The sequence below is a fragment of the Salmo salar genome, chromosome ssa13 (genome assembly GCF_905237065.1).
Source record: "Salmo salar chromosome ssa13, Ssal_v3.1, whole genome shotgun sequence".
NCBI classification, from domain to species: domain Eukaryota; kingdom Metazoa; phylum Chordata; class Actinopteri; order Salmoniformes; family Salmonidae; genus Salmo; species Salmo salar.
This window is the reverse complement of record NC_059454.1, coordinates 95,745,526-95,770,321: the sequence shown is the minus strand read 5'-3', so window position 1 is coordinate 95,770,321 and position 24,796 is coordinate 95,745,526. Positions and strand designations below refer to the sequence as shown.

Below are 24,796 nucleotides of genomic sequence, written 5' to 3'. Positions count from 1 at the left end.
TCTCTGCCCCCCTCCTCCCTCTCTCTGCCCCCCTCCTCCCTCTCTCTGCCCCCCTCCTCCCTCTCTCTGCGTCTCAGGTGTCTGAAGGCAGGTCTGACTATGGACAGTGTTATAGTGGAGGCTTTCCTGGCCAGCCTGTCCAACCGTCTCTACATCTCTCAGGAGAATGACAAGTAAGTATTATTTCATATCTGAGCCCTCCAATATTACCAGTTAGTGTACTTTACTTATCGACAGGCTGGATTACCTCTGAGAAATGACTGTCAATGTTAGCTAGTGAAACCTCAGGTGATCTCGCTAGTTAGAAAGACTCTCCTGCAGTGATTGATAGCTGCTCTGACCAATCCCCAGGTCCGTGGCAATGACTGACAGCCCCTCTGACCAACGCATGTTTCTCTCTTCCCCCAGGGAGGCCCATCTGATCCCAGACCACACCATCAGAGCGCTGGGTCACATCGCGGTGGCTCTGAGGGACACGCCCCGCGTCATGGAGCCCATCCTGCAGATCCTACAGCAGAAGTTCTGCCAGCCGCCGTCACAGCTAGACGTACTCATTATAGATCAGCTGGGATGCATGGTCATCACTGGGAACGTGAGTCTCACACACACACACACACACACACTTGATCCTGTATACACTTAATTATTTTACCTCTCCCCTCAGCAATATGTCCCTCAGTAAACTCAACCTCTCGTCTCTCAGTAAACTCATCAACCTCTCGTCTCTCAGTAAACTCATCAACCTCTCGTCTCTCAGTAAACTCATCAACCTCTCGTCTCTCAGTAAACTCATCAACCTCTCGTCTCTCAGTAAACTCATCAACCTCTCGTCTCTCAGTAAACTCATCAACCTCTCGTCTCTCAGTAAACTCATCAACCTCTCGTCTCTCAGTAAACTCATCAACCTCTCGTCTCTCAGTAAACTCATCAACCTCTCGTCTCTCAGTAAACTCATCCGTTTCTCTCTCTCCTCACAGCAATATATCTACCAGGAGGTGTGGAACCTGTTCCAGCAGATCAGTGTGAAGGCCTCCTCCATGGTCTACTCCACCAAGGACTACAAGGACCATGGATACAGGTATCCTTAGCCCCTACACCTTTACCCCTAACCCCAATTCCCTACCCATAGCCAGCTCCACGACCCACTCTGCTAAAGACTACTGTGTTAATCTTGTGTGTTCCAGACACTGTTCCCTGGCTGTGATCAATGCATTAGCTAACATAGCTGCCAACCTGGCAACAGAGCAGATGGTTGATGAGCTGCTGGTCAACCTACTGGAGCTGTTTGTCCAGCTGGGACTGGAGGGCAAGAGGGCCAGCGAGAGGGCCTCGGACAAGGGCCCTGCACTGAAGGTAAACTCCATTTACAGTAGCCATGACTTCCGATAGACCCTATAGAGTTCAGCGACAACAGGCTTGTGTTAAGGGCCCTACACACTTCATTCAAACTACGCAAACACAGCGTCGTTTTCACACCTAGTTCTACGTACTTTTGTGGGGTTCACATTTGGAAACGGTCCGTATACGGCACTCCGTCGCTCTGTTTGGGTGAAATGTGTAGCAGCATTTAGAGGTTAACTGTTTTTTTCTTGTTGACTTTTGTTTATTATTTGTATTTGCAGGCGTCAAGCAGTGCTGGAAACCTGGGAGTACTCGTTCCTGTTATTGCTGTGGTATGTGGGTTGCCTCTATACATTTTTCACTTTCAACAGTTTGTCCAGTAGTGCCTCTGTGCCCGAGTGTCTATACAGTACTCCATATATAATCTATATGCTTAGTGTTGATTTAGATCCCCCTCTCTCTGTGTAGCTGACGAAGCGTCTACCGCCCATCAAGGAAGCGAAGCCTCGTCTGCAGAAGCTGTTCAGAGACTTCTGGCTCTACTCTGTGGTGATGGGCTTCGCTGTTGAGGGATCAGGTGGCTGTTTAACAATGTTAACATGTACTACAATATTCCACCAGGATTGGAAACAATATAAAGAATTGACTAAACATTGTTGAAATGGTGGACTGATGGAAAGATAAAAGGGAAGTGAGTTATCAGTCTAACAGTCATCCTGCTCTGTAGAAGTCTGTAGGTTTATTAAGGGCGTTGTGTGTTGTGTAGGTCTGTGGCCAGAGGAGTGGTATGAGGGAGTGTGTGAGATTGCCACCAAGTCTCCCCTCCTCACCTTCCCCAGTGGAGAACCCCTACGTTCTGAACTACAGTACAACTCTGCCCTGAAGAACGACACCGTCACAGCGGTACAGTACACATGCATGCCCACACAACACACGTGTGTGTGTGTGTACACACACACACACACACACACACACACACAACTGATGTTCCCTGGGTGGGTGTGTTTTCAGGCGGAGCTAAATGACCTGAGGAGCACCATTATAAACCTGCTAGATCCTCCTCCTGAGGTGTCTGCTCTCATCAACAAACTAGACTTCGCCATGTCGACCTACCTACTGTCTGTCTACAGGCTGGAGTACATGAGGTAAGGAAAAGGAAACCACTTAGGACTATTGAGATGCACCCCTGCTAGACCAGCGCTCTCCAACCCTGTTCCTGGAGAGCTACCCCCCTGTAGGTTTTCACTCCAACCCTGTTCCTGGAGAGCTACCCTCCTGTAGGTTTTCACTCCAACCCTGTTCCTGGAGAGCTACCCTCCTGTAGGTTTTCACTCCAACTCTGTTCTTGGAGAGCTACCCCCCTGTAGGTTTTCACTCCAACTCTGTTCTTGGAGAGCTACCCCCCTGTAGGTTTTCACTCCAACCCTGTTCCTGGAGAGCTACCCTCCTGTAGGTTTTCACTCCAACTCTGTTCTTGGAGAGCTACAGTCCTGTAGGTTTTCACTCCAACCCCAGTTGTAACTAAACTAATTCAGCTTATTTAGGTGTACTAGCGTAGGGTTTGAACGAAACCCTACAGAACAGCAGCTCTCCAGGAACAGGGTTGGAGAGGCCTGGTCTGGAGTGTAGCAGTTGGAGAGGCCTGGTCTGGAGTGTAGCAGTTGGAGAGGCCTGGTCTGGAGTGTAGCAGTTGGAGAGGCCTGGTCTGGAGTGTAGCAGTTGGAGAGGCCTGGTCTGGAGTGTAGCAGTTGGAGAGGCCTGGTCTGGAGTGTAGCAGTTGGAGAGGCCTGGTCTGGAGTGTAGCAGTTGGAGAGGCCTGGTCTGGAGTGTAGCAGTTGGAGAGGCATGGTCTGGAGTGTAGCAGTTGGAGAGGCCTGGTCTGGAGTGTAGCAGTTGGAGAGGCCTGGTCTGGAGTGTAGCAGTTGGAGAGGCATGGTCTGGAGTGTAGCAGTTGGAGAGGCCTGGTCTGGAGTGTAGCAGTTGGAGAGGCCTGGTCTGGAGTGTAGCAGTTGGAGAGGCCTGGTCTGGAGTGTAGCAGTTGGAGAGGCCTGGTCTGGAGTGTAGCAGTTGGAGAGGCCTGGTCTGGAGTGTAGCAGTTGGAGAGGCCTGGTCTGGAGTGTAGCAGTTGGAGAGGCCTGGTCTGGAGTGTAGCAGTTGGAGAGGCCTGGTCTGGAGTGTAGCAGTTGGAGAGGCCTGGTCTGGAGTGTAGCAGTTGGAGAGGCCTGGTCTGGAGTGTAGCAGTTGGAGAGGCCTGGTCTGGAGTGTAGCAGTTGGAGAGGCCTGGTCTGGAGTGTAGCAGTTGGAGAGGCCTGGTCTGGAGTGTAGCAGTTGGAGAGGCCTGGTCTGGAGTGTAGCAGTTGGAGAGGCCTGGTCTGGAGTGTAGCAGTTGGAGAGGCCTGGTCTGGAGTGTAGCAGTTGGAGAGGCCTGGTCTGGAGTGTAGCAGTTGGAGAGGCCTGGTCTGGAGTGTAGCAGTTGGAGAGGCCTGGTCTGGAGTGTAGCAGTTGGAGAGGCCTGGTCTGGAGTGTTTCTCTTCTCTCACCAGGATGCTGCGTGCTCTGGAATCTGACCGTTTCTCTTCTCTCACCAGGATGCTGTGTGCTCTGGACTCTGACCGTTTCTCTTCTCTCACCAGGATGCTGTGTGCTCTGGACTCTGACCGTTTCTCTTCTCTCACCAGGATGCTGCGTGCTCTGGAATCTGACCGTTTCTCTTCTCTCACCAGGATGCTGTGTGCTCTGGAATCTGACCGTTTCTCTTCTCTCACCAGGATGCTGCGTGCTCTGGACTCTGACCGTTTCCAGGTGATGTTCCGCTACTTTGAGGACAGAGCCATCCAGAAGGACAAGTCTGGTGAGCTGCAGTACACATTTACATTTACGTCATTTAGCAGACACTCTTATCCAGAGTGACTTACAAATTGGTGCATTCACCTTATGATATCCAGTGGAACAGCCACTTTACAATAGTACATCTATATCTTTTTTGTGGGGGGGGGTTAGAAGGATTACTTGGTATTACACACGCGGTAGACAGGTGCCGTGCGCATATTTCACGCGGTAGACAGTGAGAGCATGTCTCTGTCTGTGTCCAGGTATGATGCAGTGTGTGATAGCAGTGGGGGACAAGGTGTTTGAGGTCTTCCTACACATGATGGCTGAGAAGGTAAAGGTCATCGGTCAAAACAGAGAAACTGTGTCTCTGGGATAAGTCGAGAGCAAACTCCCTTCTGTGGAGCGTGTCCTCTACAATGATTGGCTGCCTGAGTGCTGTCTCTGTGTTTCTGTCCCCAGCCGAAGACTAAAGCCCATGAGGAGGAGTTGGAGCGCCACGCTCAGTTCCTATTGGTCAATTTCAACCACGTCCACAAGAGGATCCGTAGGGTGGCCGACAAATACCTGTCAGGTCTGGCTGAAACGTTCCCTCACCTGCTGTGGAGTGGCCGCGTACTGAAGACCATGCTGGACATCCTGCAGACCCTCTCCCTTTCCCTCAGTGCAGTACGGATACACACTCACACACTTTCTTTCTACCTGCTACTGTTATTCTCTGTGGCCCCTGAAAGGGGTTATTACAACATATTGTGTTCTGATGCGTCGTGCTCCTACCCTGTTTGCAGGACATCCATAAGGACCAGCCTTACTATGACATCCCAGACACCCCCTACAGGATCACTGTACCAGACACATACGAAGCCAGAGAGGTAGGGGTGTGTGTGTGTGTGTGTGTGTGTGTGTGTGTGTGTGTGTGTGTGTGTGTGTGTGTGCGTGTGTGTGTTCTAAATAATGGTGTATGTTTCTCTGTGGTTGTAGAGCATAGTGAAGGACTTTGCTGCTCGCTGTGGGGAGATCCTGAAGGAGGCCATGAAGTGGGCCCCGTCTGTCACCAAGTCACACCTACAGGTGTGAGAGCACACACACACACACACACACTGCATTTTGTAAAGGAAAAGCAAAGACAGGTTGGTTGTTTAGCAACAAAACCGATGTGTGCGCAACTATGGGGAAAATCTACTGGGTTGGATTAGATTGTTGACAACATGTAAACTATATTTAGAAATATACTGGGTTGGATTAGATTGTTGACAACATGTAAACTATATTTAGAAATATACTGGGTTGGATTAGATTGTTGACAACATGTAAACTATATTTAGAAATCTACTGGGTTGGATTAGATTGTTGACAACATGTAAACTATATTTAGAAATCTACTGGGTTGGATTAGATTGTTGACAACATGTAAACTATATTTAGAAATCTACTGGGTTGGATTAGATTGTTGACAACATGTAAACTATATTTAGTTTCCAATGTTTATTAAAAACATAAATATATTTGCACAATGAAAAATTGTCTCTCAAACATCGTTACAGTTGTTGGTTAGCTAGCGAATTTTAGCCATATTAGCATTGACATGAAATCAGTTAAAACACCTCAAAACAAGACATGGTGTTAAGAACAAGATAAAAGTAGTCCCTCTGATTCCCCACATGGCAGCAGCTTGTCATTGTTGCTAGGTATCTGGCCATCCAGGATCACAACAACTCACGGACTTCTGCCTCATTGAAGCGTGCGCGTCGTTTTGGTGACGTCAGCCTACCCATCTCTATGACAACGTGTTGCAGGGGTTCTGACAAATCATTATTCAAGTAGACAACAAGAGCTTCTCGATTGTCTTTCTGAGGGACTCAAGGTTTCAGATGAATCTTCTCCGATCCCCTGTTTTGGATGTTTTCTCTGTTCTCCAGGAGTACCTGAACAAGCATCAGAACTGGGTGTCCGGTCTGTCCCAGCACACTGGCCTGGCCATGGCTACAGAGAGCATCCTGCACTTCGCTGGTTACAACAGACAGAGCACTACGCTAGGGGTGAGGAGACAGACGCACACACACACACTCAATTACACACGCGCAATTACACACACACACGCAATTACACACACACACACACACTAACCAAGTTCTGTCATCCGCTCTAGATCACCCAGCTGACAGAAAGGCCAGCATGTGTGAAGAAGGACTACTCCAACTTCATGGCTTCACTCAACCTGAGAAACCGCTATGCTGGAGAGGTACAGAGACACTGCTACAGGTCTAGACAGGACTCCCGCTATGCTGGAGAGGTACAGAGACTGCTACAGATCTAGACAGGACTCCCGCTATGCTGGAGAGGTACAGAGACACTGCTACAGGTCTAGACAGGACTCCCGCTATGCTGGAGAGGTACAGAGAGACACTGCTACAGGTCTAGACAGGACTCCCGCTATGCTGGAGAGGTACAGAGACACTGCTACAGGTCTAGACAGGACTCCCGCTATGCTGGAGAGGTACAGAGAGACACTGCTACAGGTCTAGACAGGACTCCCGCTATGCTGGAGAGGTACAGAGACACTGCTACAGGTCTAGACAGGACCCCCGCTATGCTGGAGAGGTACAGAGACACTGCTACAGGTCTAGACAGGACTCCCGCTATGCTGGAGAGGTACAGAGACACTGCTACAGGTCTAGACAGGACTCCCGCTATGCTGGAGAGGTACAGAGAGACACTGCTACAGGTCTAGACAGGACTCCCGCTATGCTGGAGAGGTACAGAGACACTGCTACAGGTCTAGACAGGACTCCCGCTATGCTGGAGAGGTACAGAGAGACACTGCTACAGGTCTAGACAGGACTCCAGCTATGCTGGAGAGGTACAGAGACACTGCTACAGGTCTAGACAGGACTCCCGCTATGCTGGAGAGGTACAGAGAGACTGCTACAGGTCTAGACAGGACTCCCGCTATGCTGGAGAGGTACAGAGACACTGCTACAGGTCTAGACAGGACTCCCGCTATGCTGGAGAGGTACAGAGACTGCTACAGGTATAGACAGGACCCCCGCTATGCTGGAGAGGTACAGAGAGACACTGCTACAGGTCTAGACAGGACTCCCGCTATGCTGGAGAGGTACAGAGACACTGCTACAGGTCTAGACAGGACTCCCGCTATGCTGGAGAGGCACAGAGACACTGCTACAGGTCTAGACAGGACTCCCGCTATGCTGGAGAGGTACAGAGAGACTGCTACAGGTCTAGACAGGACCCCCGCTATGCTGGAGAGGTACAGAGACACTGCTACAGGTCTAGACAGGACTCCCGCTATGCTGGAGAGGTACAGAGACACTGCTACAGGTCTAGACAGGACTCCCGCTATGCTGGAGAGGTACAGAGACACTGCTACAGGTCTAGACAGGACTCCCGCTATGCTGGAGAGGTACAGAGACACTGCTACAGGTCTAGACAGGACCCCGTTATGCTGGAGAGGTACAGAGACACTGCTACAGGTCCAGACAGGACTCCCGTTATGCTGGAGAGGCACAGAGACACACTGCTACAGGTCTAGACAGGACTCCCGTTATGCTGGAGAGGCACAGAGACACACTGCTACGCAGGTCTAGACAGGACCCCGTTATGCTGGAGAGGTACAGAGACACTGCTACGTCAGGTCTAGACAGGACCCCGTTATGCTGGAGAGGTACAGAGACACTGCTAGAGGTCTAGACAGGACCCCGCTATGCTGGAGAGGTACAGAGACACTGCTACAGGTCTAGACAGGACTCCCGCTATGCTGGAGAGGTACAGAGAGACACTGCTACAGGTCTAGACAGGACTCCCGCTATGCTGGAGAGGTACAGAGACACTGCTACAGGTCTAGACAGGACCCCGCTATGCTGGAGAGGTACAGAGACACTGCTACAGGTCTAGGTCTAGACAGGACCCCGCTATGCTGGAGAGGTACTATGACACTGCTACAGGTCTAGGTCTAGACAGGACCCCGCTATGCTGGAGAGGTACAGAGACACTGCTACAGGTCTAGACAGGACCCCGCTATGCTGGAGAGGTACAGAGACACTGCTACAGGTCTAGGTCTAGACAGGACCCCGCTATGCTGGAGAGGTACAGAGACACACTGCTACAGGTCTAGACAGGACCCCGCTATCCTGGAGAGGTACAGAGAGACACTGCTACAGGTCTAGACAGGACCCCCGCTATGCTGGAGAGGTACAGAGACACTGCTACAGGTCTAGACAGGACTCCCGCTATGCTGGAGAGGTACAGAGACACTGCTACAGGTCTAGACAGGACTCCCGCTATGCTGGAGAGGTACAGAGAGACACTGCTACAGGTCTAGACAGGACCCCCGCTATGCTGGAGAGGTACAGAGACACTGCTACAGGTCTAGACAGGACCCCGCTATGCTGGAGAGGTACAGAGAGACACTGCTACAGGTCTAGACAGGACCCCCGCTATGCTGGAGAGGCAGAGAGACACTGCTACAGGTCTAGACAGGACCCCCGCTATGCTGGAGAGGCACAGAGACACTGCTACAGGTCTAGACAGGACTCCCGCTATGCTGGAGAGGCACAGAGACACTGCTACAGGTCTAGACAGGACTCCCGCTATGCTGGAGAGGTACAGAGACACTGCTACAGGTCTAGACAGGACTCCCGCTATGCTGGAGAGGCACAGAGACACTGCTACAGGTCTAGACAGGACTCCCGCTATGCTGGAGAGGCACAGAGACACTGCTACAGGTCTAGACAGGACTCCCGCTATGCTGGAGAGGCACAGAGACACTGCTACAGGTCTAGACAGGACTCCCGCTATGCTGGAGAGGTACAGAGACACTGCTACAGGTCTAGACAGGACTCCCGCTATGCTGGAGAGGTACAGAGAGACACTGCTACAGGTCTAGACAGGACTCCCGCTATGCTGGAGAGGTACAGAGACACTGCTACAGGTCTAGACAGGACTCCCGCTATGCTGGAGAGGTACAGAGACACTGCTACAGGTCTAGACAGGACCCCGCTATGCTGGAGAGGTACAGAGACACTGCTACAGGTCTAGGTCTAGACAGGACCCCGCTATGCTGGAGAGGTACAGAGACACTGCTACAGGTCTAGGTCTAGACAGGACCCCGCTATGCTGGAGAGGTACAGAGACTGCTACAGGTCTAGACAGGACCCTGCTATGCTGGAGAGGTACAGAGACACTGCTACAGGTCTAGACAGGACCCCGTTATGCTGGAGAGGTACAGAGACACTGCTAGAGGTCTAGACAGGACCCCGCTATGCTGGAGAGGTACAGAGACACTGCTACAGGTCTAGACAGGACTCCCGCTATGCTGAAGAGGCACAGAGACACTGCTACAGGTCTAGACAGGACTCCCGCTATGCTGGAGAGGTACAGAGACACTGCTACAGGTCTAGACAGGACCCCGCCATGCTGGAGAGGTACAGAGACACTGCTACAGGTCTAGACAGGACTCCCGCTATGCTGGAGAGGTACAGAGACACTGCTACAGGTCTAGACAGGACCCCGCTATGCTGGAGAGGTACAGAGACACTGCTACAGGTCTAGGTCTAGACAGGACCCCGCTATGCTGGAGAGGTACAGAGACACACTGCTACAGGTCCAGACAGGACCCCGCTATCCTGGAGAGGTACAGAGACACTGCTACAGGTCTAGACAGGACTCCCGCTATGCTGGAGAGGTACAGAGACACTGCTACAGGTCTAGACAGGACTCCCGCTATGCTGGAGAGGCACAGAGACACTGCTACAGGTCTAGACAGGACTCCCGCTATGCTGGAGAGGTACAGAGACACTGCTACAGGTCTAGACAGGACTCCCGCTATGCTGGAGAGGTACAGAGACACTGCTACAGGTCTAGACAGGACTCCCGCTATGCTGGAGAGGTACAGAGAGACACTGCTACAGGTCTAGACAGGACTCCCGCTATGCTGGAGAGGTACAGAGACACTGCTACAGGTCTAGACAGGACCCCGCTATGCTGGAGAGGTACAGAGACACTGCTACAGGTCTAGACAGGACTCCCGCTATGCTGGAGAGGTACAGAGACACTGCTACAGGTCTAGACAGGACCCCCGCTATGCTGGAGAGGCACAGAGACACTGCTACAGGTCTAGACAGGACTCCCGCTATGCTGGAGAGGCACAGAGACACTGCTACAGGTCTAGACAGGACTCCCGCTATGCTGGAGAGGTACAGAGACACTGCTACAGGTCTAGACAGGACTCCCGCTATGCTGGAGAGGTACAGAGACACTGCTACAGGTCTAGACAGGACTCCCGCTATGCTGGAGAGGCACAGAGACACTGCTACAGGTCTAGACAGGACCCCGCTATGCTGGAGAGGTACAGAGACACTGCTACAGGTCTAGACAGGACTCCCGCTATGCTGGAGAGGCACAGAGACACTGCTACAGGTCTAGACAGGACTCCCGCTATGCTGGAGAGGTACAGAGACACTGCTACAGGTCTAGACAGGACTCCCGCTATGCTGGAGAGGTACAGAGACACTGCTACAGGTCTAGACAGGACTCCCGCTATGCTGGAGAGGAACAGAGACACTGCTACAGGTCTAGACAGGACTCCCGCTATGCTGGAGAGGTACAGAGAGACACTGCTACAGGTCTAGACAGGACTCCCGCTATGCTGGAGAGGTACAGAGACACTGCTACAGGTCTAGACAGGACTCCCGCTATGCTGGAGAGGTACAGAGACACTGCTACAGGTCTAGACAGGACTCCCGCTATGCTGGAGAGGTACAGAGACACTGCTACAGGTCTAGACAGGACTCCCGCTATGCTGGAGAGGTACAGAGACACTGCTACAGGTCTAGACAGGACCCCGCTATGCTGGAGAGGTACAGAGACACTGCTACAGGTCTAGGTCTAGACAGGACCCCGCTATGCGTGAGAGGTACAGAGACACTGCTACAGGTCTAGACAGGACTCCCGCTATGCGTGAGAGGTACAGAGACACTGCTACAGGTCTAGACAGGACTCCCGCTATGCTGGAGAGGTACAGAGACTGCTACAGGTCTAGACAGGACTCCCGCTATGCTGGAGAGGTACAGAGAGACACTGCTACAGGTCTAGACAGGACCCCCGCTATGCTGGAGAGGCACAGAGACACTGCTACAGGTCTAGACAGGACTCCCGCTATGCTGGAGAGGTACAGAGACACTGCTACAGGTCTAGACAGGACTCCCGCTATGCTGGAGAGGTACAGAGACACTGCTACAGGTCTAGACAGGACTCCCGCTATGCTGGAGAGGCACAGAGACACTGCTACAGGTCTAGACAGGACTCCCGCTATGCTGGAGAGGTACAGAGACACTGCTACAGGTCTAGACAGGACTCCCGCTATGCTGGAGAGGTACAGAGACACTGCTACAGGTCTAGACAGGACTCCCGCTATGCTGGAGAGGTACAGAGACACTGCTACAGGTCTAGACAGGACCCCGCTATGCTGGAGAGGTACAGAGACACTGCTACAGGTCTAGGTCTAGACAGGACCCCGCTATGCGTGAGAGGTACAGAGACACTGCTACAGGTCTAGACAGGACTCCCGCTATGCTGGAGAGGTACAGAGACTGCTACAGGTCTAGACAGGACTCCCGCTATGCTGGAGAGGTACAGAGAGACTGCTACAGGTCTAGACAGGACCCCCGCTATGCTGGAGAGGTACAGAGACACTGCTACAGGTCTAGACAGGACTCCCGCTATGCTGGAGAGGCACAGAGACACTGCTACAGGTCTAGACAGGACTCCCGCTATGCTGGAGAGGTACAGAGACACTGCTACAGGTCTAGACAGGACCCCGCTATGCTGGAGAGGTACAGAGACACTGCTACAGGTCTAGACAGGACCCCGCTATGCTGGAGAGGTACAGAGACACTGCTACAGGTCTAGACAGGACCCCGCTATGCTGGAGAGGTACAGAGACACTGCTACAGGTCTAGGTCTAGACAGGACCCCGCTATGCTAGAGAGGTACAGAGACACACTGCTACAGGTCTAGACAGGACTCCCGTTATGCTGGAGAGGCACAGAGACACACTGCTACAGGTCTAGACAGGACCCTGCTATGCTGGAGAGGTACAGAGACACTGCTACAGGTCTAGACAGGACCCCGTTATGCTGGAGAGGTACAGAGACACTGCTAGAGGTCAAGACAGGACCCCGCTATGCTGGAGAGGTACAGAGACACTGCTACAGGTCTAGACAGGACTCCCGCTATGCTGAAGAGGCACAGAGACACTGCTACAGGTCTAGACAGGACTCCCGCTATGCTGGAGAGGTACAGAGACACTGCTACAGGTCTAGACAGGACCCCGCCATGCTGGAGAGGTACAGAGACACTGCTACAGGTCTAGACAGGACTCCCGCTATGCTGGAGAGGTACAGAGACACTGCTACAGGTCTAGACAGGACCCCGCTATGCTGGAGAGGTACAGAGACACTGCTACAGGTCTAGGTCTAGACAGGACCCCGCTATGCTGGAGAGGTACAGAGACACACTGCTACAGGTCCAGACAGGACCCCGCTATCCTGGAGAGGTACAGAGACACTGCTACAGGTCTAGACAGGACTCCCGCTATGCTGGAGAGGCACAGAGACACTGCTACAGGTCTAGACAGGACTCCCGCTATGCTGGAGAGGCACAGAGACACTGCTACAGGTCTAGACAGGACTCCCGCTATGCTGGAGAGGTACAGAGACACTGCTACAGGTCTAGACAGGACTCCCGCTATGCTGGAGAGGTACAGAGACACTGCTACAGGTCTAGACAGGACTCCCGCTATGCTGGAGAGGTACAGAGAGACACTGCTACAGGTCTAGACAGGACTCCCGCTATGCTGGAGAGGTACAGAGACACTGCTACAGGTCTAGACAGGACTCCCGCTATGCTGGAGAGGTACAGAGAGACACTGCTACAGGTCTAGACAGGACTCCCGCTATGCTGGAGAGGTACAGAGACACTGCTACAGGTCTAGACAGGACCCCCGCTATGCTGGAGAGGTACAGAGACACTGCTACAGGTCTAGACAGGACTCCCGCTATGCTGGAGAGGTACAGAGACACTGCTACAGGTCTAGACAGGACTCCCGCTATGCTGGAGAGGTACAGAGAGACACTGCTACAGGTCTAGACAGGACTCCCGCTATGCTGGAGAGGTACAGAGACACTGCTACAGGTCTAGACAGGACTCCCGCTATGCTGGAGAGGTACAGAGAGACACTGCTACAGGTCTAGACAGGACTCCAGCTATGCTGGAGAGGTACAGAGACACTGCTACAGGTCTAGACAGGACTCCCGCTATGCTGGAGAGGTACAGAGAGACTGCTACAGGTCTAGACAGGACTCCCGCTATGCTGGAGAGGTACAGAGACACTGCTACAGGTCTAGACAGGACTCCCGCTATGCTGGAGAGGTACAGAGACACTGCTACAGGTCTAGACAGGACCCCGCTATGCTGGAGAGGTACAGAGAGACACTGCTACAGGTCTAGACAGGACTCCCGCTATGCTGGAGAGGTACAGAGACACTGCTACAGGTCTAGACAGGACTCCCGCTATGCTGGAGAGGCACAGAGACACTGCTACAGGTCTAGACAGGACTCCCGCTATGCTGGAGAGGTACAGAGAGACTGCTACAGGTCTAGACAGGACTCCCGCTATGCTGGAGAGGTACAGAGACACTGCTACAGGTCTAGACAGGACTCCCGCTATGCTGGAGAGGTACAGAGACACTGCTACAGGTCTAGACAGGACTCCCGCTATGCTGGAGAGGTACAGAGACACTGCTACAGGTCTAGACAGGACTCCCGCTATGCTGGAGAGGTACAGAGACACTGCTACAGGTCTAGACAGGACCCCGTTATGCTGGAGAGGTACAGAGACACTGCTACAGGTCCAGACAGGACTCCCGTTATGCTGGAGAGGCACAGAGACACACTGCTACAGGTCTAGACAGGACTCCCGTTATGCTGGAGAGGCACAGAGACACACTGCTACAGGTCTAGGTCTAGACAGGACCCCGCTATGCTGGAGAGGTACTATGACACTGCTACAGGTCTAGGTCTAGACAGGACCCCGCTATGCTGGAGAGGTACAGAGACACTGCTACAGGTCTAGACAGGACCCCCGCTATGCTGGAGAGGCACAGAGACACTGCTACAGGTCTAGACAGGACTCCCGCTATGCTGGAGAGGCACAGAGACACTGCTACAGGTCTAGACAGGACTCCCGCTATGCTGGAGAGGTACAGAGACACTGCTACAGGTCTAGACAGGACTCCCGCTATGCTGGAGAGGTACAGAGACACTGCTACAGGTCTAGACAGGACTCCCGCTATGCTGGAGAGGCACAGAGACACTGCTACAGGTCTAGACAGGACTCCCGCTATGCTGGAGAGGCACAGAGACACTGCTACAGGTCTAGACAGGACTCCCGCTATGCTGGAGAGGCACAGAGACACTGCTACAGGTCTAGACAGGACTCCCGCTATGCTGGAGAGGTACAGAGACACTGCTACAGGTCTAGACAGGACTCCCGCTATGCTGGAGAGGTACAGAGAGACACTGCTACAGGTCTAGACAGGACTCCCGCTATGCTGGAGAGGTACAGAGACACTGCTACAGGTCTAGACAGGACTCCCGCTATGCTGGAGAGGTACAGAGACACTGCTACAGGTCTAGACAGGACCCCGCTATGCTGGAGAGGTACAGAGACACTGCTACAGGTCTAGGGCTAGACAGGACCCCGCTATGCTGGAGAGGTACAGAGACACTGCTACAGTAGGTCTAGACAGGACCCCGCTATGCTGGAGAGGTACAGAGACTGCTACAGGTCTAGACAGGACCCCGCTATGCTGGAGAGGTACAGAGACACTGCTACAGGTCTAGACAGGACCCCGTTATGCTGGAGAGGTACAGAGACACTGCTAGAGGTCTAGACAGGACCCCGCTATGCTGGAGAGGTACAGAGACACTGCTACAGGTCTAGACAGGACTCCCGCTATGCTGGAGAGGCACAGAGACACTGCTACCGGTCTAGACAGGACTCCCGCTATGCTGGAGAGGTACAGAGACACTGCTACAGGTCTAGACAGGACCCCGCCATGCTGGAGAGGTACAGAGACACTGCTACAGGTCTAGACAGGACTCCCGCTATGCTGGAGAGGTACAGAGACACTGCTACAGGTCTAGACAGGACCCCGCTATGCTGGAGAGGTACAGAGACACTGCTACAGGTCTAGGTCTAGACAGGACCCCGCTATGCTGGAGAGGTACAGAGACACACTGCTACAGGTCCAGACAGGACCCCGCTATCCTGGAGAGGTACAGAGACACTGCTACAGGTCTAGACAGGACTCCCGCTATGCTGGAGAGGTACAGAGACACTGCTACAGGTCTAGACAGGACTCCCGCTATGCTGGAGAGGCACAGAGACACTGCTACAGGTCTAGACAGGACTCCCGCTATGCTGGAGAGGTACAGAGACACTGCTACAGGTCTAGACAGGACTCCCGCTATGCTGGAGAGGTACAGAGACACTGCTACAGGTCTAGACAGGACTCCCGCTATGCTGGAGAGGTACAGAGAGACACTGCTACAGGTCTAGACAGGACTCCCCGCTATGCTGGAGAGGTACAGAGACACTGCTACAGGTCTAGACAGGACCCCCGCTATGCTGGAGAGGTACAGAGACACTGCTACAGGTCTAGACAGGACTCCCGCTATGCTGGAGAGGTACAGAGACACTGCTACAGGTCTAGACAGGACCCCCGCTATGCTGGAGAGGCACAGAGACACTGCTACAGGTCTAGACAGGACTCCCGCTATGCTGGAGAGGCACAGAGACACTGCTACAGGTCTAGACAGGACTCCCGCTATGCTGGAGAGGTACAGAGACACTGCTACAGGTCTAGACAGGACTCCCGCTATGCTGGAGAGGTACAGAGACACTGCTACAGGTCTAGACAGGACTCCCGCTATGCTGGAGAGGCACAGAGACACTGCTACAGGTCTAGACAGGACTCCCGCTATGCTGGAGAGGCACAGAGACACTGCTACAGGTCTAGACAGGACTCCCGCTATGCTGGAGAGGTACAGAGACACTGCTACAGGTCTAGACAGGACTCCCGCTATGCTGGAGAGGTACAGAGACACTGCTACAGGTCTAGACAGGACTCCCGCTATGCTGGAGAGGAACAGAGACACTGCTACAGGTCTAGACAGGACTCCCGCTATGCTGGAGAGGTACAGAGAGACACTGCTACAGGTCTAGACAGGACTCCCGCTATGCTGGAGAGGTACAGAGACACTGCTACAGGTCTAGACAGGACTCCCGCTATGCTGGAGAGGTACAGAGACACTGCTACAGGTCTAGACAGGACTCCCGCTATGCTGGAGAGGTACAGAGACACTGCTACAGGTCTAGACAGGACTCCCGCTATGCTGGAGAGGTACAGAGACACTGCTACAGGTCTAGACAGGACCCCGCTATGCTGGAGAGGTACAGAGACACTGCTACAGGTCTAGGTCTAGACAGGACCCCGCTATGCGTGAGAGGTACAGAGACACTGCTACAGGTCTAGACAGGACTCCCGCTATGCGGGAGAGGTACAGAGACACTGCTACAGGTCTAGACAGGACTCCCGCTATGCTGGAGAGGTACAGAGACTGCTACAGGTCTAGACAGGACTCCCGCTATGCTGGAGAGGTACAGAGAGACACTGCTACAGGTCTAGACAGGACCCCCGCTATGCTGGAGAGGCACAGAGACACTGCTACAGGTCTAGACAGGACTCCCGCTATGCTGGAGAGGTACAGAGACACTGCTACAGGTCTAGACAGGACTCCCGCTATGCTGGAGAGGTACAGAGACACTGCTACAGGTCTAGACAGGACTCCCGCTATGCTGGAGAGGCACAGAGACACTGCTACAGGTCTAGACAGGACTCCCGCTATGCTGGAGAGGTACAGAGACACTGCTACAGGTCTAGACAGGACTCCCGCTATGCTGGAGAGGTACAGAGACACTGCTACAGGTCTAGACAGGACTCCCGCTATGCTGGAGAGGTACAGAGACACTGCTACAGGTCTAGACAGGACCCCGCTATGCTGGAGAGGTACAGAGACACTGCTACAGGTCTAGGTCTAGACAGGACCCCGCTATGCGTGAGAGGTACAGAGACACTGCTACAGGTCTAGACAGGACTCCCGCTATGCTGGAGAGGTACAGAGACACTGCTACAGGTCTAGACAGGACTCCCGCTATGCTGGAGAGGTACAGAGAGACTGCTACAGGTCTAGACAGGACCCCCGCTATGCTGGAGAGGTACAGAGACACTGCTACAGGTCTAGACAGGACTCCCGCTATGCTGGAGAGGCACAGAGACACTGCTACAGGTCTAGACAGGACTCCCGCTATGCTGGAGAGGTACAGAGACACTGCTACAGGTCTAGACAGGACCCCGCCATGCTGGAGAGGTACAGAGACACTGCTACAGGTCTAGACAGGACCCCCGCTATGCTGGAGAGGTACAGAGACACTGCTACAGGTCTAGACAGGACCCCGCTATGCTGGAGAGGTACAGAGACACTGCTACAGGTCTAGGTCTAGACAGGACCCCGCTATGCTAGAGAGGTACAGAGACACACTGCTACAGGTCTAGACAGGACTCCCGTTATGCTGGAGAGGCACAGAGACACACTGCTACAGGTCTAGACAGGACCCCGCTATGCTGGAGAGGTACAGAGACACTGCTACAGGTCTAGACAGGACCCCGTTATGCTGGAGAGGTACAGAGACACTGCTAGAGGTCAAGACAGGACCCCGCTATGCTGGAGAGGTACAGAGACACTGCTACAGGTCTAGACAGGACTCCCGCTATGCTGGAGAGGCACAGAGACACTGCTACAGGTCTAGACAGGACTCCCGCTATGCTGGAGAGGTACAGAGACACTGCTACAGGTCTAGACAGGACCCCGCTATGCTGGAGAGGTACAGAGACACTGCTACAGGTCTAGACAGGACTCCCGCTATGCTGGAGAGGTACAGAGACACTGCTACAGGTCTAGACAGGACCCCGCTATGCTGGAGAGGTACAGAGACACTGCTACAGGTCTAGGTCAGACAGGACCCCGCTATGCTGGAGAGGTACAGAGACACACTGCTACAGGTCTAGACAGGACCCCGCTATGCTGGAGAGGTACAGAGACACTGCTACAGGTCTAGACAGGACTCCCGCTATGCTGGAGAGGCACAGAGACACTGCTACAGGTCTAGACAGGACTCCCGCTATGCTGGAGAGGTACAGAGACACTGCTACAGGTCTAGACAGGACTCCCGCTATGCTGGAGAGGTACAGAGACACTGCTACAGGTCTAGACAGGACTCCCGCTATGCTGGAGAGGTACAGAGAGACACTGCTACAGGTCTAGACAGGACTCCCGCTATGCTGGAGAGGTACAGAGACACTGCTACAGGTCTAGACAGGACTCCCGCTATGCCGGAGAGGTACAGAGACACTGCTACAGGTCTAGACAGGACTCCCGCTATGCTGGAGAGGCACAGAGACACTGCTACAGGTCTAGACAGGACTCCCGCTATGCTGGAGAGGCACAGAGACACTGCTACAGGTCTAGACAGGACTCCCGCTATGCTGGAGAGGTACAGAGACACTGCTACAGGTCTAGACAGGAGTCCCGCTATGCTGGAGAGGTACAGAGACACTGCTACAGGTCTAGACAGGACTCCCGCTATGCTGGAGAGGTACAGAGACACTGCTACAGGTCTAGACAGGACTCCCGCTATGCTGGAGAGGTACAGAGACACTGCTACAGGTCTAGACAGGACTCCCGCTATACTGGAGAGGTACAGAGAGACACTGCTACAGGTCTAGACAGGACTCCCGCTATGCTGGAGAGGTACAGAGACACTGCTACAGGTCTAGACAGGACCCCGCTATGCTGGAGAGGTACAGAGACACTGCTACGAGGTCTAGACAGGACCCCGCTATGCAGGAGAGGTACAGAGACACTGCTACGTAGGTCTAGACAGGACCCCGCTATGCGTGAGAGGTACAGAGACACTGCTACAGGTCTAGACAGGACTCCCGCTATGCTGGAGAGGTACAGAGACACTGCTACAGGTCTAGACAGGACCCCGCTATGCTGGAGAGGTACAGAGACACTGCTACGGTCTAGGTCTAGACAGGACCCCGCTATGCTGGAGAGGTACAGAGACACACTGCTACAGGTCCAGACAGGACCCCGCTATGCTGGAGAGGTACAGAGACACTGCTACAGGTCTAGACAGGACTCCCGCTATGCTGGAGCGGTACAGAGACACTGCTACAGGTCTAGACAGGACTCCCGCTATGCTGGAGAGGCACAGAGACACTGCTACAGGTCTAGACAGGACTCCCGCTATGCTGGAGAGGTACAGAGACACTGCTACAGGTCTAGACAGGACTCCCGCTATGCTGGAGAGGTACAGAGACACTGCTACAGGTCTAGACAGGACTCCCGCTATGCTGGAGAGGTACAGAGAGACACTGCTACAGGTCTAGACAGGACTCCCGCTATGCTGGAGAGGTACAGAGACACTGCTACAGGTCTAGACAGGACTCCCGCTATGCTGGAGAGGTACAGAGACACTGCTACAGGTCTAGACAGGACTCCCGCTATGCTGGAGAGGTACAGAGACACTGCTACAGGTCTAGACAGGACCCCGCTATGCTGGAGAGGTACAGAGACACTGCTACAGGTCTAGGTCTAGACAGGACCCCGCTATGCTGGAGAGGTACAGAGACACTGCTACAGGTCTAGGTCTAGACAGGACCCCGCTATGCGTGAGAGGTACAGAGACACTGCTACAGGTCTAGACAGGACTCCCGCTATGCTGGAGAGGTACAGAGAACTGCTACAGATCTAGACAGGACTCCCGCTATGCTGGAGAGGTACAGAGAGACACTGCTACAGGTCTAGACAGGACTCCCGCTATGCTGGAGAGGTACAGAGAGACTGCTACAGGTCTAGACAGGACTCCCGCTATGCTGGAGAGGCACAGAGACACTGCTACAGGTCTAGACAGGACTCCCGCTATGCTGGAGAGGTACAGAGACACTGCTACAGGTCTAGACAGGACTCCCGCTATGCTGGAGAGGTACAGAGACACTGCTACAGGTCTAGACAGGACTCCCGCTATGCTGGAGAGGTACAGAGACACTGCTACAGGTCTAGACAGGACTCCCGCTATGCTGGAGAGGTACAGAGACACTGCTACAGGTCTAGACAGGACTCCCGCTATGCTGGAGAGGTACAGAGAGACACTGCTACAGGTCTAGACAGGACTCCCGCTATGCTGGAGAGGTACAGAGACACTGCTACAGGTCTAGACAGGACTCCCGCTATGCTGGAGAGGTACAGAGACACTGCTACAGGTCTAGACAGGACCCCGCTATGCTGGAGAGGTACAGAGACACTGCTACAGGTCTAGACAGGACCCCGCTATGCTGGAGAGGTACAGAGACACTGCTACGGTCTAGGTCTAGACAGGACCCCGCTATGCGTGAGAGGTACAGAGACACTGCTACAGGTCTAGACAGGACTCCCGCTATGCTGGAGAGGTACAGAGACACTGCTACAGGTCTAGACAGGACTCCCGCTATGCTGGAGAGGTACAGAGAGACACTGCTACAGGTCTAGACAGGACTCCCGCTATGCTGGAGAGGTACAGAGAGACTGCTACAGGTCTAGACAGGACCCCCGCTATGCTGGAGAGGTACAGAGACACTGCTACAGGTCTAGACAGGACTCCCGCTATGCTGGAGAGGCACAGAGACACTGCTACAGGTCTAGACAGGACTCCCGCTATGCTGGAGAGGTACAGAGACACTGCTACAGGTCTAGACAGGACCCCGCCATGCTGGAGAGGTACAGAGACACTGCTACAGGTCTAGACAGGACTCCCGCTATGCTGGAGAGGTACAGAGACACTGCTACAGGTCTAGACAGGACCCCGCTATGCTGGAGAGGTACAGAGACACTGCTACAGCTAGGTCTAGACAGGACCCCGCTATGCTAGAGAGGTACAGAGACACACTGCTACAGGTCTAGACAGGACTCCCGTTATGCTGGAGAGGCACAGAGACACACTGCTACAGGTCTAGACAGGACCCCGCTATGCTGGAGAGGTACAGAGACACTGCTACAGGTCTAGACAGGACCCCGTTATGCTGGAGAGGTACAGAGACACTGCTAGAGGTCTAGACAGGACCCCGCTATGCTGGAGAGGTACAGAGACACTGCTACAGGTCTAGACAGGACTCCCGCTATACTGGAGAGGTACAGAGAGACACTGCTACAGGTCTAGACAGGACTCCCGCTATGCTGGAGAGGTACAGAGACACTGCTACAGGTCTAGACAGGACCCCGCTATGCTGGAGAGGTACAGAGACACTGCTACAGGTCTAGGTCTAGACAGGACCCCGCTATGCAGGAGAGGTACAGAGACACTGCTACAGGTCTAGGTCTAGACAGGACCCCGCTATGCGTGAGAGGTACAGAGACACTGCTACAGGTCTAGACAGGACTCCCGCTATGCTGGAGAGGTACAGAGACACTGCTACAGGTCTAGACAGGACCCCGCTATGCTGGAGAGGTACAGAGACACTGCTACAGGTCTAGGTCTAGACAGGACCCCGCTATGCTGGAGAGGTACAGAGACACACTGCTACAGGTCCAGACAGGACCCCGCTATCCTGGAGAGGTACAGAGACACTGCTACAGGTCTAGACAGGACTCCCGCTATGCTGGAGCGGTACAGAGACACTGCTACAGGTCTAGACAGGACTCCCGCTATGCTGGAGAGGCACAGAGACACTGCTACAGGTCTAGACAGGACTCCCGCTATGCTGGAGAGGTACAGAGACACTGCTACAGGTCTAGACAGGACTCCCGCTATGCTGGAGAGGTACAGAGACACTGCTACAGGTCTAGACAGGACTCCCGCTATGCTGGAGAGGTACAGAGAGACACTGCTACAGGTCTAGACAGGACTCCCGCTATGCTGGAGAGGTACAGAGACACTGCTACAGGTCTAGACAGGACTCCCGCTATGCTGGAGAGGTACAGAGACACTGCTACAGGTCTAGACAGGACTCCCGCTATGCTGGAGAGGTACAGAGACACTGCTACAGGTCTAGACAGGACCCCGCTATGCTGGAGAGGTACAGAGACACTGCTACAGGTCTAGGTCTAGACAGGACCCCGCTATGCTGGAGAGGTACAGAGACACTGCTACAGGTCTAGGTCTAGACAGGACCCCGCTATGCGTGAGAGGTACAGAGACACTGCTACAGGTCTAGACAGGACTCCCGCTATGCTGGAGAGGTACAGAGACTGCTACAGGTCTAGACAGGACTCCCGCTATGCTGGAGAGGTACAGAGAGACACTGCTACAGGTCTAGACAGGACTCCCGCTATGCTGGAGAGGTACAGAGAGACTGCTACAGGTCTAGACAGGACTCCCGCTATGCTGGAGAGGCACAGAGACACTGCTACAGGTCTAGACAGGACTCCCGCTATGCTGGAGAGGTACAGAGACACTGCTACAGGTCTAGACAGGACTCCCGCTATGCTGGAGAGGTACAGAGACACTGCTACAGGTCTAGACAGGACTCCCGCTATGCTGGAGAGGTACAGAGACACTGCTACAGGTCTAGACAGGACTCCCGCTATGCTGGAGAGGTACAGAGACACTGCTACAGGTCTAGACAGGACTCCCGCTATGCTGGAGAGGTACAGAGAGACACTGCTACAGGTCTAGACAGGACTCCCGCTATGCTGGAGAGGTACAGAGACACTGCTACAGGTCTAGACAGGACTCCCGCTATGCTGGAGAGGTACAGAGACACTGCTACAGGTCTAGACAGGACTCCCGCTATGCTGGAGAGGTACAGAGACACTGCTACAGGTCTAGACAGGACCCCGCTATGCTGGAGAGGTACAGAGACACTGCTACAGGTCTAGACAGGACCCCGCTATGCTGGAGAGGTACAGAGACACTGCTACAGGTCTAGGTCTAGACAGGACCCCGCTATGCGTGAGAGGTACAGAGACACTGCTACAGGTCTAGACAGGACTCCCGCTATGCTGGAGAGGTACAGAGACTGCTACAGGTCTAGACAGGACTCCCGCTATGCTGGAGAGGTACAGAGAGACACTGCTACAGGTCTAGACAGGACTCCTGCTATGCTGGAGAGGTACAGAGAGACTGCTACAGGTCTAGACAGGACCCCCGCTATGCTGGAGAGGTACAGAGACACTGCTACAGGTCTAGACAGGACTCCCGCTATGCTGGAGAGGTACAGAGACACTGCTACAGGTCTAGACAGGACTCCCGCTATGCTGGAGAGGTACAGAGACACTGCTACAGGTCTAGACAGGACCCCGCCATGCTGGAGAGGTACAGAGACACTGCTACAGGTCTAGACAGGACTCCCGCTATGCTGGAGAGGTACAGAGACACTGCTACAGGTCTAGACAGGACCCCGCTATGCTGGAGAGGTACAGAGACACTGCTACAGGTCTAGGTCTAGACAGGACCCCGCTATGCTAGAGAGGTACAGAGACACACTGCTACAGGTCTAGACAGGACTCCCGTTATGCTGGAGAGGCACAGAGACACACTGCTACAGGTCTAGACAGGACCCCGCTATGCTGGAGAGGTACAGAGACACTGCTACAGGTCTAGACAGGACCCCGTTATGCTGGAGAGGTACAGAGACACTGCTAGAGGTCTAGACAGGACCCCGCTATGCTGGAGAGGTACAGAGACACTGCTACAGGTCTAGACAGGACTCCCGCTATGCTGGAGAGGTACAGAGACACTGCTAGAGGTCTAGACAGGACCCCGCTATGCTGGAGAGGTACAGAGACACTGCTACAGGTCTAGACAGGACTCCCGCTATGCTGGAGAGGTACAGAGACACTGCTACAGATCTAGACAGGACCCCGCCATGCTGGAGAGGTACAGAGACACTGCTACAGGTCTAGACAGGACTCCCGCTATGCTGGAGAGGTACAGAGACACTGCTACAGGTCTAGACAGGACTCCCGCTATGCTGGAGAGGTACAGAGACACTGCTACAGGTCTAGACAGGACTCCCGCTATGCTGGAGAGGTACAGAGACACTGCTACAGGTCTAGACAGGACCCCGCTATGCTGGAGAGGTACAGAGAGACACTGCTACAGGTCTAGACAGGACCCCGCTATGCTGGAGAGGTACAGAGACACTGCTACAGGTCTAGGTCTAGACAGGACCCCGCTATGCTGGAGAGGTACAGAGACACACTGCTACAGGTCCAGACAGGACCCCGCTATCCTGGAGAGGTACAGAGACACTGCTACAGGTCTAGACAGGACTCCCGCTATGCTGGAGAGGTACAGAGACACTGCTACAGGTCTAGACAGGACTCCCGCTATGCTGGAGAGGTACAGAGACACTGCTACAGGTCTAGACAGGACTCCCGCTATGCTGGAGAGGTACAGAGACACTGCTACAGGTCTAGACAGGACTCCCGCTATGCTGGAGAGGTA

At 53.9% G+C, this 24,796-nt stretch overlaps 1 protein-coding gene across 2 annotated transcripts in view; it reads left to right on the top strand.

Moving 5' to 3' along the window:
• Positions 1-24,796, top strand: part of pi4kab (phosphatidylinositol 4-kinase, catalytic, alpha b) — a 123,306-nt gene that overhangs the window by 9,230 nt on the left and 89,280 nt on the right. For both annotated transcript variants that reach the window (XM_045692454.1, XM_045692453.1), the window contains exons 13-27: positions 78-173; positions 409-592; positions 978-1,078; positions 1,185-1,353; positions 1,623-1,673; positions 1,810-1,918; positions 2,108-2,244; positions 2,353-2,486; positions 4,110-4,192; positions 4,434-4,504; positions 4,633-4,839; positions 4,959-5,042; positions 5,152-5,241; positions 6,090-6,209; positions 6,320-6,412. In XM_045692454.1, coding sequence (XP_045548410.1) covers positions 78-173; positions 409-592; positions 978-1,078; positions 1,185-1,353; positions 1,623-1,673; positions 1,810-1,918; positions 2,108-2,244; positions 2,353-2,486; positions 4,110-4,192; positions 4,434-4,504; positions 4,633-4,839; positions 4,959-5,042; positions 5,152-5,241; positions 6,090-6,209; positions 6,320-6,412 — 1,729 coding nt within the window. The remainder of the gene's footprint in view (positions 1-77; positions 174-408; positions 593-977; positions 1,079-1,184; positions 1,354-1,622; positions 1,674-1,809; positions 1,919-2,107; positions 2,245-2,352; positions 2,487-4,109; positions 4,193-4,433; positions 4,505-4,632; positions 4,840-4,958; positions 5,043-5,151; positions 5,242-6,089; positions 6,210-6,319; positions 6,413-24,796) is intronic.